Source organism: Lepeophtheirus salmonis, chromosome 6 (assembly GCF_016086655.4).
Source record: "Lepeophtheirus salmonis chromosome 6, UVic_Lsal_1.4, whole genome shotgun sequence".
Classification (NCBI taxonomy): domain Eukaryota; kingdom Metazoa; phylum Arthropoda; class Copepoda; order Siphonostomatoida; family Caligidae; genus Lepeophtheirus; species Lepeophtheirus salmonis.
Window position 1 is genome coordinate 5,691,466 of NC_052136.2, and position 16,292 is coordinate 5,707,757.

Sequence of the window (16,292 nt, forward strand, 5' to 3'; positions counted from 1 at the left end):
TATATAGTTACATTGATGTGCTTACATAATGAGAAGGTAATTACAAATGCTTTTTAGACCCCGCCCTACCAGCTTTTTCCACTATTTTGCATATTTGTTTTATATGTACTCTGTAGGATGAGACATGTATATTTTTATCAAATTGTTATCCGATGTCAATAGCTTTAAAGGTCCATGGAATTGTTATCAATCTTTTGTTTAATTTGTATTAATTACTATCAGTCATATAATAATTATCAATTTAATTTTCTTGCGGATCGTAAACAAACAATACACATGCTTAACTGCATAGTAAGCAGAGTGGCTTGTAGATATATAGGTCCGACTGAAGTTAATATTTGTGTTACAAACACATTTGGCTCTACTCCATCTATATAACTCCTTTTTATAGCACAAACATGTTGCGATAAGTTCAAAGTGCGAAAATATTCGGGCGAGCATAAATGGACTTTCTTTCTCCGTGAGCAATTTTTTAGTATGAGTGTAGTTGTAGTATATCCTGAGTACCGTGCTATCCTAGTTGTCTGCTCCATCATTCAATATGTTTAAAAGGAATAAAAAGAATGAGGCGAAATTTTATAGGACAGTTACAGATGGGTTAAAAAAAATTTACAAGAGTAAATTATACCCTTTGGAAGATACGTATGAGTTCCATGATCTCATCTCTCCAGCTTTAAATGAGTCTGACTTTGACGCCAAGCCTATGGTTCTTCTCATTGGACAGTATTCTACGGGGAAAACAAGTTTTATTCGATATCTTTTGGAGAGAGATTATCCAGGACTTCGCATCGGACCAGAGCCTACTACAGATTGCTTCAACGTTGTCATGTATGGAGAGCAAGAGCAGGTAATTCCTGGAAATGCTCTTGCAGTTGACAACAAAAAGCAATTCCGCCCACTATCGAAATTCGGAGGTGCTTTCTTAAATCGCTTTCAATGTTCCACACTCCCAAGCCCAGTTTTACATAGTTTGACCATGATTGACACTCCTGGGATTCTTTCAGGTGAAAAGCAGAGGGTGGATCGTGGATATGACTTTGTGGGTGTGCTCAAGTGGTTTTCTGAACGTGTAGATCGTATTATCCTATTGTTCGATGCCAATAAACTTGATATATCAGACGAATTCCAACGTTCCATTCAGGCAGTTCATGGATATGAAGATAAGGTGAGAATTGTATTAAACAAAGCAGATCAAGTAGATCAACAAGAGCTTCTCCGTGTGTATGGTGCATTGATGTGGTCCATATCAAAAGTACTCTCAGTTCCTGAATGTCCTAAAGTTTTTGTAGGATCATTTTGGGACCAACAGCTTAAACATGATCACTATAGGCGACTGTTTGAGCAGGAACTTCAATCCCTCTTTGATGACCTTCAAACCCTACCACGGTATTCAGCTATTCGCAAATTGAATGATTTCATCAAAAGAGCAAGAATGGCGAAAATTCATGCAGTCATTGTAAGCTCATTGAGAAAGGAAATGCCAAAGTTTTGCGGCAAAGGAAGAAAGAAAAAAGATTTATTAAAGAGACTACCTGAACTACTGGAACGCGTTCAACGAGAGCACATGGTTTCTGCCACTGATGTTCCACCTCCAGAAGTACTCAGAGAAAAATTAGAAAACTGGGATTTCATGAAATTCCCTCTCCTCCGTGAGAAGTTAGTTGCTACTGTTGATGAAATGTTGGACAAAGACATTGCAGAGTTGATGACAATAGTTCCGGCAGATGCTAATGAGCCCCTCATCACAGGAGGAGCCTTCAATGACGTAAAAGACGTCAATTCTCCATTTGGATACAAAAAATGTGAGGGGGTGGACTTGGGTGCAGGAGAACCCGAGTGGATTGTAAATAAATCTCGAGCTAAATATGACGCCATATTTAAAGAACTTAGTCCGATTAACGGTAAAATCACTGGATCTTCTGCCAAAAAAGAGATGGTGAAATCTAGACTGCCTAACCCCGTCTTAGCTAAGATTTGGAGACTAGCGGACGTTGACCAAGATGGAGCTTTGGACTCTGACGAATTCGCCTTAGCCATGCACCTTATACATGTTAAACTCGATGGATTTGACCTAACTGATGACCTTCCCGAGCATCTCATTCCTCCATCCAAGAAAAAGTATTTGGAAACCGATGTGACTGCCATGTCTACAGGATTAGACAAACTGCCTTATATTGACATAAACTGAATTCTATAATATTCTTCCCCGCTGCATTTTATCTACTCCTAAGACTAAGGTTACTGCAGACATGTACAAAATCCGTCGTCGCCTCTCTCTTCAATGACTTAAAGAGCAATAAGTATTTTCATTTATTGCATATTTTAACACTAAAATCATACAATATTATTTCTTTGTACAGACTTAAGTCATCGTTGTTTTTGATCGTTCAAACGCATATTTTAATAATGGAAAAATCATGAGTCACTGCATCCTCAATTGACTGCTTGCAAAAACTATTAGATTACATATAGCCTAGATCTGTCAATTTCATTTGTAATAAAACTGCTTGACTTCCATGGTACATCCTAAATAGCATAACATGTCAAGAAGCTTTATACTAGCTTATTGATCTAATTGATATATTTAGACTGCTTGCCAGTATGTGCATTATTCATACTAAAAATTAGTGTAGCATTAAGCAAACTTCATAATATTTCTCTTGTCGACAAGACCCTTCTCAAAAATTTGTATTCGATTCTTCAAAAAGTTAAATTAAAACGATAGTTAACATAAAAAAAATGTATTTAACAAATTATATTAAGAAAAAAATATATAAAGGTGTATAATTTAAATATATTTTAGATTTGTTTCTCTTTCATTTCTAACTGCGCCTCGGCCCAATGACTAAGTTGTCCTCTAATTGTGTGTAAATTAGTTTTCCATCCATTCAAGAGGCTATGCAACTTATTCCAATGTTGTTTAGTGAATGTACGATGCATGGTGGAAGAAACGTGAACTACCTTGTTGGCTTGATCCAGTTTGGCTCGAACTAGTTTAGTCTTTAACACTACAAGAAATAGATAGTATAATATATATTATTAACCTTCGCAAAATAATACACAATTTTTTTGAATACAGTCCAAGATAAAAAGGGGGAAAAAAGGAAAAAGAAATATTCAATTACTTTTTAGAGGCAAGATGAATCAGTGTACTCATATCTTAGTTATCTACAAACATATGTGATTGATATTTTATACACATGATACGATATGCAAGGATGATTAATCCAGTTTGAAATATGATAAAAATATATTTTCAAACTGCACAATCCTTCGATGCATTTGTAAGAACATAATCATAGTATTGGGATCACACTATACTATTCACCTCCCTCACTCTTCCATAGTTATTTGATAGAGCATAGATATTAATGTATAAAATATGTCTTAAGGGAGCTGGAGTAACTTTTGTAGTTGCAACCTGAAAGAACTTTTGGGTACACTGTATAAGTTTGCCCGCACGTTATACTTTTTCTTTCGATCTCAAAATTGGAGACAGCGACAGCGGAAAGTTGAAATTCAATTATCAAAACTTTTTATTAATACAAAGATAACTTTGCTAAATGAAGGAAAGTGAAAACTATATTATTGGAGTAGGAGGAGAGGGACTAGAAGTCGATCCGTGGACTGAGGATGATGCCAGAGGAGATCACACCTCATTATGTTAAGTACTACGACTATTTCTATGATGTGATCTCCTCAGCCCTGTTTCCTCAATTTATGGATGGACTAAGAGTTCTTCTTTTCCCTCCCCTCCCGCCTGTATACTCCATCAGAGAGAAACTCATAAACTTCTCTACACATTGAGACCTTCCATCTACTTTCATGAACCTCCAGTGCTAATTGCCTCAAAAAGTCGGGGTGCCTCTCCACCTACTCCAATGGCAATAATATATTCTTCTTATATTTCCTTAGCATTTAGAGGTTGGAATAATTGATTTGTAACTTTCCACTGTCGATGTCTCCAATTTCGAGATAGAAAGAGAAAGTATGAGTGTGGTAAAAGTCATAGAGTATACCCCAAGCTTTTTTTATATTTTCAAAGGCTGTAATCATTATTATTTAATTCTTGAAGACAGAATATCTATCTATAATTTACCGGGAGGACATATTGATGCACCATTGTAAAATATTCCAAGCAGATATGTAAAAATAAAAAAGAACGTAGTAATTCTGACAATTTAAATGTTTGGGAGGAGAACAGGTTAGTTGTCAGGATATTTTATTATATCAGCCAGGAAAGGAAGGAAATAAACACAAATCCAACTTCTTATATAGGAAGGAATTACTCAGATGCGATCCACAATTCTACACCAAGTCACACGAGTACTTACACTTAGAACTCCCGTCTTTCATAAAACACATGCAATAGTTATTACTTTATACTTAGGACGTTCAAGAATGAAGTAAAAATAAAAACAGCTTTGGAAAATAAAAAAGCTTGTTCAGGTCGCAACTTACACTTCTAAGCATAGATATGGGAGGAGTAAAAAAAATATTATAACAGTAAGGTCATAAGGGAAATGAGTAATAAGGTAAGTTACAAATATAATTGTAGCTTGAATCTTTTAACCATGTACTATAGAAGTACATAGTTATGAAAAAGAATCAGCAATTTAATCTAGCAAACGTAAAAAAATTGGACCGAACTATGGAAAAAGTCCGGCACAGAGTGCGGTTTGCATAATACTATAATATTAATAAAAATAACGAGATAAGAATACGTGTAAAATGTATTCTTAAGTTAAAAGTCACCGCTTGAAAGACAAGTGCTCAAAGCAATCTGCTCCTATATTGATCTAAGATATAACTATAACTTTTGGACTCAAAAATACATTAACAAATTACGGGATTGTATACTCACAGTCAATAACAAAGAGTTCAACCTCATCTTCGTTTAAATTTAAGTGAGTTTGGATTTCATGGAAGGAGAGTTCCGTTTGAGTTTCTGCTAATTGCATAAAGGTTAGCAATTTCATTTTGCTCAAGTTATTTTCATGTTTCAATCCAAGGGAGGTTACGAATTCCTTGTGGTTCTTGTAAAAATTTTCGTAGGCATCCAATTTTTCAAAAACAAAGATTTTGAGCAAGTCATGAATGACCTCACCTATAAAGAAAGGGGACGATATAATTCATAACATATATAAGCATGTATTGTATTTTTGTAGCTAAATCCCATAAATGACCATTTTATAATAAAAAATACAAAATGGAAGTATTATGGGATGTAGCATTTTACTCTAGCAAACGTTAAAAATTGGACCAAATCATGGAAGGATCTGGCACAGAGTGCGATTTGCAATGAGCTAGGGGGGAGTAATTATTAACCTTCAAGAAATTTGACGGGAGTAAGTTGGAGTAAATGATCCAAGAGGAAGGTATGTGGATCCGCAAGAGACGCAATGATACATCTCTGCGCTTCTTCCCGCGCTTGGCTTGCGTTGTCCATTGTATATGTTCTTAAAAGTTCAACCATGACTTGAGAGGCTTCATCGCTTTTCTGGGCATTGAGGAGAGCTTGATGGAGGAGACGAAGGAGCTCTTGGAGCTGTTGATCGTTCGCCTCCGCGAATTGGGACTTGAAATCCTCAATGGAGGTATATACGGTCTGAATGGCTCCCACGCGATCCGCAAGGGACAGCACATGGAGATAGACGCAGATCCTCATGGGGGAACAAGAGGTAGGAAGGGCTTCATAGAGGGACCAAAGGACCTTGAGACACGTGGACCCAGCTCGCTCATCCGCCTTGTTCAACTTATCGCAAAACGAGAGGATGAGATTCTTAGACTTCTCGGGAGAACCCAGACTCAGGAGCGAGAGGATTCCGTTTAAAACAGATTCCACGGAGCCTTCCTCTTCTTCCGCCTTGAAACTCACGTCGCAGACGCCAATTATCTTGTGGAGATCATCGTCCAGGCCCTTGCCAGAGTTCTCTAACGCGATTTCGGCTCCAAGGCCGTGGAAGTAGGCGCGGAGCTCCTCGGCTCTCTTCTCGGGAGATATCTCTATGAATGCCGGCACGTTCATCATAGTGAGTCAAGGAGTGGGACCTTCTATGAATATATAGCTAGTAAGTGAGTAGCTTGATACCACGTCCAACGTGGGCAAGTAGTGACACAGCTACTACTCAAGCAAGCGCAAACATATCAAAAAGAAAAAGACTCAGGAGGACCAACATAAAGCTACAAAAACAGCCTTTTCTTACCACAAAAATGACCCAGTTAACAAGCATCGCATCACTAATCATGTCTACCAAATGGTTTTACTCCTGGCCATTCCTAAATAGCAAAAGTACCACGTGATCAATATTTGTACAAAGTAGTCGTTGTGGCGACATTTTTTCTTGTCCGCTAGGACTGTTGAATATTACTCCATAACTAACTGCGTCCCCTCTTTGAATTTACCCTTTTAATTAATTGAATATACAAGGTAAATTTTGTAAAGGGAGGAAATATTCTCCTTGACATAGTAAGGGGAAATGATGCACGTCATCAGTGGTTTGATAAAAAGCGACATCTGTTCTGGGAAAAAGATATTTCTACGTCCAATATCGTCGTATTTCCTGAAGATAACAGGCGCTACTAATTTGTTTTAAAGCACAATTGCAAATTGAATGTTTATTACGTAGAAAATCAAATTTATAACTTTATCTTTTAATTTAAATAAGGTCACCTATTGTGAATTCCAAATTCAACACAATGTGGCCCCAATCAGTTTCAGGGGATGGCGTTAATATTTTTAAAATTGTGTAATTAATTTTGATTCTTTTTTGAAAGATAAATTAGACCTTTTTGTATTTTTTTAATTCAAAGTTGAAGTTCAATTGTTAGTCCACATAAAAAGCAGACATTTTATGAATTGATAAAAAAAAAGTCTCAGAACGACGGCCAGATAGGATTTAAACATAGGACAATAATAGTTGATAATTTTAATTTAATAATCTAAAATAAAGGGATCGTAATATTATTTGTTGAATTGGAGAGAGCCGTCATGATATGATTTATTTAATTAATTTGGAATGGAGTAATAAAATATACCAAAGATAGCCCTGATAAAGTAGATGTTACTATGAGCCTGAGTTTCTAGTTGGTAGGCATGCTCGTAGCCACGTGCAAATCCGACAGATAAAGTAGCAGCAAAAAGCTTGAAGCTGCAAGAAAAGCATTCATAATGAAATCAAATAAAATATACTCTATACAAGTTGCAATGTCTGTACAAGTTACAACTTGTATAAGAAAATTTTATTATTTGCAATTCCCTCGTCTTAGATGTATTATTCAACGACAACATTAATACTATTATTTTCTTTTTGGAATTTAACTGTGGATATTTGAACTTTATAATGTGGCACATGCAAGTTATATTTTAGTAAATTGTATGAAAATAGGCTATAGTTTGACGGGTTAATATGTTGAGGATGGATGTTTTATCCTAAGGACTTGTACAAGTAGGAACTTGTACAAAGTGTCAACTTGTACACAAGGCATATTCTGAAGTGAAACAGATTAAGAGTCAAGGAGTGAGGAATGTAGTAGGCTTAGGCTCCGCCTCCGCTCGGAATTCTATTTTTCCTTTTCTTTTTGTTGTTTCTTGTTTCTCGTTCGTTGTACGTTGGTTGATTCCTTGGGCTTGTGTGTGATCCCCTAGCTCTTTTCTCCTTCCCTGGATCTGGCTTTTGGAACTACTTCTTGTACTACTACAGGAACGGGCTACTAGTGACTTACTACAAATCCAGAAGAGTGAGCCAGAATGGATCCGGCTTCATCGGCCAGCCTCCTAAAGCGGACTCTGGATCCTAATCTCCGCAATGAAGCGGAAGCGGAATTGAGCAAGATCCACAAAATCATCGGTTTCACTCCCGTGATCCTGCGCGTGATAGTGAGCCGTGAGTATGAGCTCCCCGTGAGACAAGCAGGGGCCGTGTATCTGAAGAACATAGTGAGTTCAAGCTGGCAGGAATCTGGAGAAGAAGAGAATGAGTTCAGCATCCACGAGCAAGATCGTGCCCTCATCCGTGAAAACTTGGTGCGGGCCATCGTGTCCGTGGAAGAAGTGCTGCAGAAGCAGTTGACAACGTGCCTCTCCTCCATTTTGAAGGTGGACTTTCCTGGGAAGTGGCCCCAGATCGTGGATCAGATAGCAGTGCACCTCCAGGAGGGAGAGGGCTCCATGATGGGCTCCCTCCTCGCACTCTATCAACTCGTCAAAAACTACGAGTACAAGAAGAAGGAGCAGCGAACACCCTGTCTGGACGCCATGAATCTTCTCCTTCCCCTTCTTACGAATCTATTTACCAATTCCCCACGCTATCTCCAAGATCCAGACCCCATACCCTCCAACATCTCCAAACTCATGCTGAAAATATACTTTGCACTTACACAGTACGTCCTTCCACTCCAAATCATTACCAAAGAGACCTTCACCAAATGGATGGAGATTACCCGTACCATCCTGGATGCTCCCATTCCACCTTCTACTCTAGAGGTGGAGGAAGAGGAGAGACCCTCTCTCATTTGGTGGAAACGAAAAAAATGGGCACTTCATATCCTTACACGTCTCTTTGAACGTTTTGGATCACCTGGAAAAGTGGGGAAAGACTACGTAGAGTTCTCTCAATGGTATATTAAAACATTTTCACATGGTATTCTTTCAAGCCTTTTTACTTTGTTGGATCTTTATAGAAGTGGGGTCTATGTGTCACCCAGAGTCATGCAACTGACTCTTAATTATCTCAACACGGCAGTTGCTCATTCTCTCACATGGAGAATCATGAAGCCATATATGCTTCAAGTTATTGAAACTGTTATTTTTCCCATTATGAGCTATTCTCGCCGTGATGCTGAACTATGGGAAGCAGATCCTTTTGAATATATTCGAATTAAATTTGATATTTTTGAAGATTTTGTTTCACCAGTCACAGCAGCACAAACCTTGTTGTATTCTGTTTGTAGAAAGCGTAAGGATATGCTTCCTAAGACAATGACAACTCTCCTTGGAGTTTTACAATCTTCTGAATCTACTCCTTCTCAAAAAGATGGTGCCCTACACATGATTGGCACCATGGGTGATATTCTTCTCAAGAAAAAAAATTATAAAGATCAAATGGAATCATTCTTGGTCAATGTTGTATTTCCAGAATTTGCAGCCTCTGAGGGTCATTTACGTGCAAGAGCCTGTTGGATGTTGCACTATTTATCAGATGTTAAATACAATAATTCTGACATCCTAGCTGAAGCCATCCGTCTGACTATAGTTTCACTCCTTGAAGACAAAGAAGTGCCCGTCAAAGTTGAGGCCGCCATTGCTTTAAAAAATATTCTTTCTAATCATGAAGCCAAGTCTAGACCTTATGTTGAGCCCAAGATCAGGGAAATCTCCCTTGAATTGCTTAAGGTTATACGCGAAACGGAAAGTGATGATCTTGCAAGTGTCATGCAAAAATTGGTTTGTACTTACACCGATCAACTTACTCCCGTGGCTGTGGACATATGTAGACATCTCGTTGAAACCTTTGCAAAAGTTCTGGAATCTGGAGAGAATAGGGATGAAAGAGCCATGATTGCCATGGGCCTACTTAATACAATGCAAACCATTCTTTCTGTCATGGAGGACAAAAATATCCATGATTCTTTGGAACCAATTGTGTTAGAAGCAGTGCATCATATATTCAAAAATTCCATAATGGAATTTTATGAGGAAGCATTTTCACTCACTTGCGACTTGACCAGCCTTAAAGTGTCGCCCAATATGTGGAAAATGTTGGAAGTAATATATGAGGTATTTAATCGTGACGGCTATGATTACTTTACGGATATTATGCCTACTCTGCACAACTATGTAACAGTCGACACGGATACCTTCCTTTCCAATCCTGACTTTATCACAGCCATTTTTAACATGTGTAAAAAGATGTTGGAAACTTTACCAGGAGAAGATCCCCAGTGTCACGCTGCTAAAATGCTAGAAGTTTTAATTCTTCAATGCAATAACAAAGGAGGTGGCATTATCAATAAATATCTTCCAGCAATTATTCAAATTACTTTTACTCGATTGGCTACAAATATAAGGACTTCCGAACTTCGAACCATGTGTCTTCAAGTTGCTATTGCTGCCATGTACAGTAATACAAATTTGTTCTTCGAGACCCTTCAAGGCATGACCCTGGCATCTGGTAGTAATCGCTCTTTTATCGAACAATTCATCGAGCAATGGATACATGATACAGACTGTTTTATTGGATTACATGATCGAAAAATTTGTGTGATTGGTCTATGTCAGCTTCTTACAATGCCCACGGTTCCTGGCGTAGAAGCCCAATCATCCAAGCTAATTCCAAGTCTACTTCTACTCTTTGACGGGCTTAATAGAGCTTATGAAGCACGTGCTAATAAGGACTCCTCCGATGACGATTCTGATGATGATGACGATGATGGAGAGGACGATTGTGATTTATTAAATTCAGATGAGGATGACATGGATGATGAGGGAGCCGCATACTTGGATCAAATTGAGGCTAAAGTCAAATCAAACTCGAGTGGTTTTGATGTAGGAAGTTTATAATTGTCTTCTTATTAATTCAGAGTTTAATTTAACGACATTTCTTTTTTATATATTATAGATCCAATGCAGTTTAGAGGATGCCCTAGATGACTCTGATGACGAATACTACTGCTATGAGGATACCCCCTTGGAAAGTTACACAACTCCATTGGATGAGGAGGACTCTGTAGACGAATACATATTTTTTAAGAACGTTGTCTCATCTTTAGAGAAAAAAGATCCAGCTTGGCATCACAAGCTTTTTTCTGAGTTGACTCAGAGTAATATAGACTCTTTAAATGAAATATTTTTACTTGGAACTCAGAGATTGGCATCGAAGGAGAGCGAAAACATTAAAAAAGCTGGAGGTGTGAATATACATGTATATTTTTGTTAATTTATTGATTCATAATTTTTATTTATATTTAGGCTACAATTTCAATCAGATGACAGTTACTGGGCAATTTAACTTTGGAGATTCTTCGCAGTTTCCATTCGGAAAACAACAATAAATACCCAACAGCGCGCAACACCATTAAGATTATTGAATCTATTGTTAAATGATATCAGCCCGTTTATATTTATATTAATATACATAATCAAGGGAGAAATTAACTATTATAAAATGCAGAAATGGAGGAATATAGTTATATTTACTAGAACTTCATGGTTTGGATTCTAAATTATTTTTTTAATTAAAAGAAAACGACGTGAAGTTATTTTTTTATTAAAAATTATACTACGGTTTTTTCTTGTTGGTGGTATTGATACTCTACACAAAATGAATATTTGTGTATGTTTGAGTGTTCCATAGTCAAGAATTTTATGAAATATTTCTTAAAATGATACGCTTCTTTAAATAATTATGTCAAGGTTTTGCGAATAGGAATAATAGCCAATATCTATTTGAGTTTATAACGATTAATAAAGCTTGTAGAAATCTACATAGTACATAATTTATCATTTTCTTTCTTGAGTTATTCGACTTCCATCATGAGAAAAGAAGCCTAGTCTTATATATTATTCTCTAGCTCTTAAATCTCTGGGGTTAGTCATGTAGGTAAAGGCCGCTGAATAGATGCGATAAAACCCTGACAAATGTGTACCGCTATATCACTCATTGGTGGTGTGGACATCTTCAATGTACATGAATCCTAGTCTTAATAAATGATATGGGCCATAACAGCGTGGCTTTTAACAACCTCCAATATATAACTAGTGATAGAAAGTTTTCTTGAATTCAATTATATTAGAGTAGATAAGTACTGCCAAGGAGTATTTTTAATTATAGGGTTGAATTTTCATTCAAAGGTTATCCCCTTGACTTTTGAGTAATAGAGTATAGTCTTCTTTAGACTAGATTATTACTAGCCTAGCCAGGATGAGGATAGATTAAAATATCTCTAGCTACGACGGCGCGGAAATGTATGTAGCACTACAAAAAAAAAGAGGAAAAAAGAAAGTGTTTGATCAAGAGAAAATAAGATGAGAAGAAGAAGTTGATATATCCAATGAGCGAGTGACAGAGGAGTAGCTGACCTATAGAAAGAAAGAAAGAAACTTGGTTGACTCTAATTGACTGGCAAGTGATTCCCGGTGTTACCTTTTATCGATTTTCACTTTTGACGAGGAAAAATAAGCCTTTTCTTATTTCTTGCATTTGCTGTTCTTTATTAAGATAGTAGATAGAAGAGGACTCAGGGTTTCTGAAAGGGAGAAATGAATAACGGAAGTCGAGGTAGAGGAAGAGGCTCAGGGGAACAGCCTGGACGACGAGAGTTGCGACGACCTATGGATGAAGTCGTTCGAGGTATGGCTAAATTGGATCCATCATTTGGAGGTAAGAGAATTGTGATTGGGGCTGTTTTGTTGATCCCTAATGTCTTGGTGTTTGATTGCATGAATAGACAATTTAACTGCAACTCCGGCGCCCAGTGCCGATGGGTGGTCTTCAGGAGTGAATCGTGGAGAAGAGGAAGCAGCCGTTGTGGTGAAATCTCGATTGAATGTCTCGGCCCACGAGTTTGTTCCCAAGTGAGAGTCCCTTTGATATATTGTATTAGTCTGAATCAGGACTCAGCGTTATGTTTCCTGCTTTTTGGATTCCTTGATTCAAGATAATAAATAAGAACCTGCTTTTGATTTCTTGATAGATCTACATTGAACATAACTGCTCAAGAATTTGTGCCTCGATCTCTGGCAAGAAATACAAGTACATGGGCCTACAACCAACAGCATCAACAACAGCAAATGTCTTCCAATGCAAGCTATTCAGCAGAAGCTGCACTTTCTGAAACTATAGGCACACTTACATATTCTCCTGGCATGTTTGACGTTTCAGCTGGTCACTTGGCAGATATAATCAATGCAAACCCAGATAGAGATTCCCTGGAAAAAATCGCGGATATTATCGTGGAAACGAGTATACGGGAAATCAATTTCAGATATACCGGTGCCCGTTTGTGCCATTATCTTTCCGCACTTGTAACTTCTCCTACTGAAGGACAAGGATTTCGAGATATTTTGTTGAAAAGGTAATCATGACAATGATTTCATATTAGTATCCTTTTCATATCGTATCATTCTTTCAGGTGTACGGACGAACATGCTAAACTCCATGATATTATTAAAACCAATGTGGTTCGCGTTAGGGCCTTCACATCATTTCTCGCTGACCTTTTCCTCCAATTGTCTTACTTTGTAGGAGATGTTCAACGACGCTATACATTCCTTGGAGAAGCCGTTTTAAAATCCTTACAAAAACTCTCAGAATTTAGAGAAAAAGAAAATCTTAAGTGCATAGCACAGACTCTTAAGGTAATTTGATTATGAGTATGAAAAATCAATTAATTCACTCTCCTTAAATAGATGGCAGGAAGTGTTTTAGAGTATGAAGAGAAGAATAGCGAATCATCAGATGGAAAAACACCGCTAATTGATAAGCTTATGGACTCTGTTATAGAAACATCCAAAGACCCCAATGTTGAGCCTCATATAGCGACAATGATGGGCAAGTTACCAGATTTAAGGCAGGCTAATTGGGGGCTTGGAGCCAATGGACAGGTTCCAGTTCCGCCTCCACATCCCGTGCCAACATATTCAGCTCCTCCAAATACAGCAGTATACAACTCTTCCTCGAGTTACAATCATAATAACGTCACTAAAAATGGAAATAATCAGGTTATTTCCTCACATAGATGCTTTAAGGGATTGCTAATTATATTTATATATTATTGTTGTTTAGGTTGACGCTGGAACATTTTATGCTCCTGATGGAACAGAATTAACTCCAGAGGAATATGAATTTATGAATGCTCAAATAGAGGACTCTGAATTAGCTGATTTTCCATCTGAAGAAATGCCGGAGGACATAGAGAAAGCATATGAGGAATTCCTCAATTCTCAAAACAAACGCTAAAATTGTTTTGTTTTGAGGTAGTACCAAACTTGCTTACTTACTTACTTCATTAATTAAGATAAATAAATGTTCTTCTATGTATTTGTATAAAAAATATTAGTAAGTACAATATTATCCACCAAAATGAACTTGTTAGTTTGGTTCCTTGTTTAATAAATTGTAAACAAATAACTAAACGAATCTCAAGATCCTACTGCTATATATGTACTATGTTTTTTTTTTCTATTTTTCGCCCCGTCTCCTCCTTTCTCTCATTTCATTTACATAATCAAGGACTGGAGACATAAGTGAGTCAGAGGTTGACTGTAGCACTTAATAAAAATGAAACAAGAGCTATCAAAGAAATGAAGTAAAAATAATAAACGAATTGAATTTGAGGACTGCAGTCAACTGCTGTCTCAATGATGTGCCCATCACTTCTCTCTTGTAGTCCTTGACATAAGATACCTAAGTTAATTTTGTTTTTTCATGTATATGCATTCAGAGTTTAAAAATCGCCCTTGATATATAGAAGAAGGATGCAAATGTTCCTGGTATTAGGAGGAAGATGCGATTCATGAATTTGCATCAGATTAATTAATTACTTATGATGATTGATCAATACTATAGTATTATTATTTTATCTCAAAGTAAAGATAATATCCATTTTAATACGGATTTTTTAAAATTTATTTCTTCCTACTTTTTTGCATAATATAATTATAAATAATTTCCTTACTTTTTTTTACATTTATTTCGTAATTAAATAGATTGTATAAAAAATAGTGAAATATATTATTCTTTATTTATGTAAAATATAACTCTTTTTCTTAATGTCCATAATATACAGCGTGAGTAAGCAAAAATGCATCATAGTGCATTAACAAAATCATCAAGGGCTCAAAAGTGAGTAGCACCTTTAGATGTATTAACTATTGAAAAAACACATCTTCATTCATTAAAATTCTAAATTTCCACCTTTAGCCTCAATTGCAGGCTCTATACGAGGTCGAAAGGCCTGATACAATCTCAAGGGAGTCCGTAAGACTATATAATATATATATTTTTTTTTTTTTGGGGGGGGGGATTATGTTTTTGGAATTGTTTTGAAAAAAAATTCAAATATTTTCTGAAAATTTCAAAAATCCTGTTATTCACAAAAAAAAATCAAATATTACATTTTTTAGTAAAAAGCAAAAGGGCGACATCATCTCCAGCCCATCCCCTGCGGACTATGATGACATACTTATCAGACATGACCATCCACTCTCTCTCAATGGAAGCTTTCAGTTCAACAGTATTTTTGTGGGTGACAGCATAGGACTTGGCTTCAATGGCCCCCCAAATCCTATAGTCAAGTGGGTTTAGATCTGGCGAGGAAGGACACCACAATATCCAGGGCCCGAAATTGGTTAAATTTTCCCTGAACCAGTTTCTTGGCATTGGTCAATCTAGAGGCCTTTACCTTTATGATGAACTGGTATTTTCGGTGAAGGTAGCTCTTTCACGGCATTCCTAATCGTTGTGCTTTTTGCGAGCTTGTGTATGAAGGTTTGAGGATTTGCCACAATAGTAGTCTCCCAAGGTACTCATGAACTCCTCCAATAGCTTGATGTTGTGGCCCCTTGTCCCAGGCTTCTGTTCATAGCTGTCATCAGCCTAAATTGCCTTACTGATTCTCAAAACAGTGGACCTTTTCACTTCCACAATCTTGACCGCCTAACCTACAGGAACCCCCGTGTGGAGTAAATTAGGCACTCAACGTTTCTTCGACGACATCACCATACTGACTTTGTTTACAAAAAATTGTATGACGTTAATTTGTTTAAACTTTAATGCATTTTGCTTACACACATTGTATATATATTGTCAAACCTGTATAAAGTAGTCAGGCAAGGGAAACTGAAAAAGTGAACGCTGACCTCTTAAACCAGATTCGGTATTTGAAACAATTCAAAAGGAGGATAAAATGATACAATCTACGTCTGGGCAGTAATGGAAAACATTCTTCCTCAGATAAAGAGGAAAGACAGACATATGAGAAGACCACAGAGCTGTCCCATTGATCTTCTAACAACAAAAAATAGACTTGAGATAAATAACCAATACAAGTTCAGTTACTTACACTTAAATGTCAAAAAAATATTACATTTTTGATGTTGAACAGTCTCTTCTTTATCCTCATTAGTCATTTGTGGAACAATATTAAATATACTTGGAGCAACAGTTCCAATCTCACCGATGACTACATAATTTCTTAGTGCAACACTTCGACATCTTTAAATAGGGATATTTTTAATTTAGACATGCGGTAGTACATGGCATTGCCTAGAGTTATTAGGCTTCGATAAATAG

General features: G+C 36.9%; 4 protein-coding genes and 1 long non-coding RNA gene across 5 annotated transcripts; 3 read left to right on the top strand and 2 right to left on the bottom strand.

Annotated features, from left to right (window-relative positions):
• Positions 1-290: 290 nt before the first annotated feature.
• On the top strand, positions 291-2,797 carry LOC121119183 (EH domain-containing protein 3). Its single transcript, XM_040713796.2, has 2 exons — positions 291-2,300; positions 2,361-2,797. The coding sequence occupies exon 1, from the start codon at positions 542-544 to the stop codon at positions 2,186-2,188; it is 1,647 nt and encodes a 548-aa protein (XP_040569730.1). The 5' UTR covers positions 291-541; the 3' UTR covers positions 2,189-2,300; positions 2,361-2,797.
• On the bottom strand, positions 2,726-6,209 carry eIF3m (eukaryotic translation initiation factor 3 subunit m). The gene is made up of 3 exons (XM_040713797.2): positions 5,329-6,209; positions 4,865-5,107; positions 2,726-3,008 (listed from the first exon to the last, which is right to left on the bottom strand). Exons 1-3 carry the CDS (start codon positions 6,029-6,031, stop codon positions 2,800-2,802), a joined length of 1,155 nt encoding a protein of 384 aa, XP_040569731.1. The 5' UTR covers positions 6,032-6,209; the 3' UTR covers positions 2,726-2,799.
• A 1,184-nt stretch (positions 6,210-7,393) lies between these two features.
• msk (importin-7 msk) lies at positions 7,394-11,496 on the top strand. Its single transcript, XM_040713795.2, has 3 exons — positions 7,394-10,546; positions 10,620-10,908; positions 10,970-11,496. Exons 1-3 carry the CDS (start codon positions 7,751-7,753, stop codon positions 11,050-11,052), a joined length of 3,168 nt encoding a protein of 1,055 aa, XP_040569729.1. The 5' UTR covers positions 7,394-7,750; the 3' UTR covers positions 11,053-11,496.
• On the bottom strand, positions 11,424-12,276 carry LOC139905745 (uncharacterized). The gene is made up of 2 exons (XR_011780774.1): positions 12,144-12,276; positions 11,424-12,079 (listed from the first exon to the last, which is right to left on the bottom strand). It is a non-coding gene; the product is annotated as an uncharacterized lncRNA (long non-coding RNA).
• Paip1 (Poly(A) binding protein interacting protein 1) lies at positions 12,147-14,753 on the top strand. Its single transcript, XM_040713799.2, has 7 exons — positions 12,147-12,380; positions 12,448-12,574; positions 12,694-13,074; positions 13,132-13,357; positions 13,409-13,720; positions 13,785-13,975; positions 14,443-14,753. Exons 1-6 carry the CDS (start codon positions 12,260-12,262, stop codon positions 13,956-13,958), a joined length of 1,341 nt encoding a protein of 446 aa, XP_040569733.1. The 5' UTR covers positions 12,147-12,259; the 3' UTR covers positions 13,959-13,975; positions 14,443-14,753.
• The last annotated feature ends 1,539 nt before the right edge of the window (positions 14,754-16,292 follow it).